General features: G+C 66.0%; 1 protein-coding gene across 1 annotated transcript in view; it reads left to right on the top strand.

Moving 5' to 3' along the window:
* The window catches only part of LOC103755879 (protein sidekick-2), a 26,021-nt gene that overhangs the window by 16,186 nt on the left and 7,218 nt on the right, over window positions 1-2,617 (top strand). The window contains exons 11-19 of the mRNA XM_029960107.1: window positions 1-152; window positions 331-522; window positions 615-736; window positions 807-916; window positions 1,110-1,260; window positions 1,367-1,604; window positions 1,684-1,799; window positions 1,991-2,180; window positions 2,381-2,530. The exon at window positions 1-152 is cut by the window's left edge and continues 6 nt beyond it. Of these exons, the coding sequence (XP_029815967.1) occupies window positions 1-152; window positions 331-522; window positions 615-736; window positions 807-916; window positions 1,110-1,260; window positions 1,367-1,604; window positions 1,684-1,799; window positions 1,991-2,180; window positions 2,381-2,530 (1,421 nt within the window). The remainder of the gene's footprint in view (window positions 153-330; window positions 523-614; window positions 737-806; window positions 917-1,109; window positions 1,261-1,366; window positions 1,605-1,683; window positions 1,800-1,990; window positions 2,181-2,380; window positions 2,531-2,617) is intronic.

Genomic DNA, 2,617 nt, shown 5'->3' with positions numbered 1-2,617 from the left:
GCTCGCTCCTTGTGGGGGTCCCGTGGATGCTGACCCTGGGTGTCTTTGGGCAGTGCCTGGCCCCGTGGGACACCTCAGCTTCAGTGACATCCTGGACACATCCCTGAAGGTCAGCTGGCAGGAGCCGCTGGAGAAGAACGGAATCCTGACAGGTAAGGGAGCACCAGCAGGTACTGACTCCTGCATCAGTTCCCTTCCCGCTCTGTAGCATCTCTCCTTGGTCCCATTCCCACCCCACAGCATCTCCCCCATGTTCCCTGCCCACCCCTGGCCCCGCTCAGCCCCTCGGGGTGGGCAGTGCAGGGGGCTGACCCCGGGGGTGCATTCCAGGCTACCGGATCTCGTGGGAGGAGTACAACCGCACCAACACGCGGGTGACCCACTACCTGCCCAACGTGACCCTGGAGTACCGCGTCACCGGCCTCACCGCCCTCACCACCTACACCATCGAGGTGGCCGCCATGACCTCCAAGGGCCAGGGCCAGGTCTCCTCCTCCACCATCTCCTCAGGGGTCCCCCCAGGTGAGGTCGGCGGCGCGGGGATGCCGGGGGGGCTGTGGGTGGTGTTGGGGGAGTGAGCAGCCAGTGCCACCCATCCCACCCTGTCCCCACAGAGCTCCCCGGTGCCCCCACCAACCTGGGCATCTCCAACATCGGGCCCCGCTCTGTCACCATCCAGTTTCGCCCGGGCTACGATGGCAAAACCTCCATCTCCCGCTGGCAGGTGGAGGCACAGGTAATGGGGGGCTCAGCAAGGGGGAGCGAGGGGGTGTTGGGGGGCAGCTCACCTCACTCCCATCCCACAGGTGGGCCAGAATGGTGAGGCTGAAGAGTGGGGGCTTGTCCACCAGCTGGCCAACGAGCCCGACACCCGCTCCATGGAGGTGCCCAACCTGAAGCCCTACACCTACTACAGGCAAGTGGCCAGGGCGGGGCTGGGGTGTCATCCCTGGGGGAACAGAGCCTTCTCACCCTCTGCTGTGACCCCCCTCGGTGTCTTCTCTAAGGGACCAGAGCCCTCTTGTTCCCCACCATGAACCCTCTCAGTGTCTTCCCTGGGGCACCAGAGCCCTCTCAGCCCCCACCATGACCCCTCTCTCCTCTCTCAGTTTCCGCATGCGGCAGGTGAACATCGTGGGCACCAGCCCCCCCAGCCTGCCCTCCCGGAGGATCCAGACCCTCCAAGCCCCCCCTGACATGGCACCTGCCAACGTCACCCTGAGGACAGCCAGTGAGACCAGCCTGTGGCTGCGCTGGATGGTGAGGGGGGTCTGTGCCCTACGGGCATGGGGCTCACAGGGACTGGAGGGGGATGGAGGTGGGATAGCTGTGGGACATCAGGAGTGATGGTGTGTGTCTCTGCCAGCCCCTCCTGGAGCAGGAGTACAATGGGAACCCCGACTCCGTGGGGTACAAGATCCGGTACGCGCGCGCGGACGGGCGGGGGCAGCCGGCGGTGCACGTGATCCGCGACCGCGTGGAGCGGGAGTTCACCATCGAGGACCTGGAGGAGTGGACCGAGTACCGGGTGCAGGTCCAAGCCTTCAACGCCATCGGAGCGGGGCCCTGGAGCCGCTCGGTGCTGGGACGCACCCGGGAGTCAGGTACCGCTGCCCACCCCGTGGCACTGGGCAGCCACCCCGGCCAATCCGGCCACTGACCCTCTCTGTGACCCCCCTGCAGTGCCCTCCTCTGGCCCCAGCAACGTGTCAGCACTGGCCACCTCCTCCAGCAGCTTGATGGTCCGATGGAGCGACATTCCCGAGGCCGACTGCAACGGCCTCATCCTGGGCTACAAGGTGAGCTCCTGTCTGCAGCCCTGCCCATCCCCTGCCTGTGCCCTGCAGCCTCATCCACAACCTTGGGGAGCATGGCTTTCCCTGGGGGGAATCACCCTGCACACTGCCGGGTCCCCAGTTGTGCCACCCTGCCGAGCTGGTGCCCACGGGTGCCAGCCTTGCCTGGCCGTGTCACGCGGGGTCTGTTGCAGGTGATGTACAAGGAGAAGGGCTCGGAGGGCCGTGCCCAGTTCTGGCTGGCAGAGGGCAATGCCTCCCACAGTGCCCAGCTGACCGGGCTGGGCAAGTACACGCTGTACGAGATCCGCGTGCTGGCCTTCACCAGGATTGGTGACGGCACGCCCAGCCGGCCCCCCATCCTTGAGCGCACCCTGGATGACGGTGGGTGACAGCACCTGGGTGGGCTCGGGGGTCCCTGGGTGCCTAAGGTCATCCCATCCTATCCCATCCCGTCCCTGTACCTTGGGGTGATCCCTCTCCCCCTGACCAGGACACCCAGGGCTCCTGTTCCCAGGAGATGGGATCTGGCACTTTGCCCACACTTGTGAGCTCCCTGGTGAATCCCATCTCTCCCCCTCCAGTGCCCGGGCCCCCCGTGGGGATCCTCTTCCCCGAAGTGAGGACCACCTTGGTGCGGCTGGTCTGGCAGCCACCCGCAGCACCCAACGGCGTCATCCTGGGTAGGTGGGGAGCCATCTCTGTCATACCATGCTGGGATGCTCTGCAGAGGGGTTCAGAGGTCCTGTGGGAGCAGGAATCAGTGTGGGGAGGCAGAGACCAGCTCCCTGGGATCCCCTGAGCATCTCGGAGCCCTCAGG

Source organism: Manacus vitellinus, unplaced genomic scaffold, assembly GCF_001715985.3.
Source record: "Manacus vitellinus isolate BGI_N305 unplaced genomic scaffold, ASM171598v3 scaffold_24_pilon, whole genome shotgun sequence".
In the NCBI taxonomy this organism is placed as follows: Eukaryota; Metazoa; Chordata; class Aves; order Passeriformes; family Pipridae; genus Manacus; species Manacus vitellinus.
This window is presented reverse-complemented; position numbering and strand designations above follow the sequence as displayed.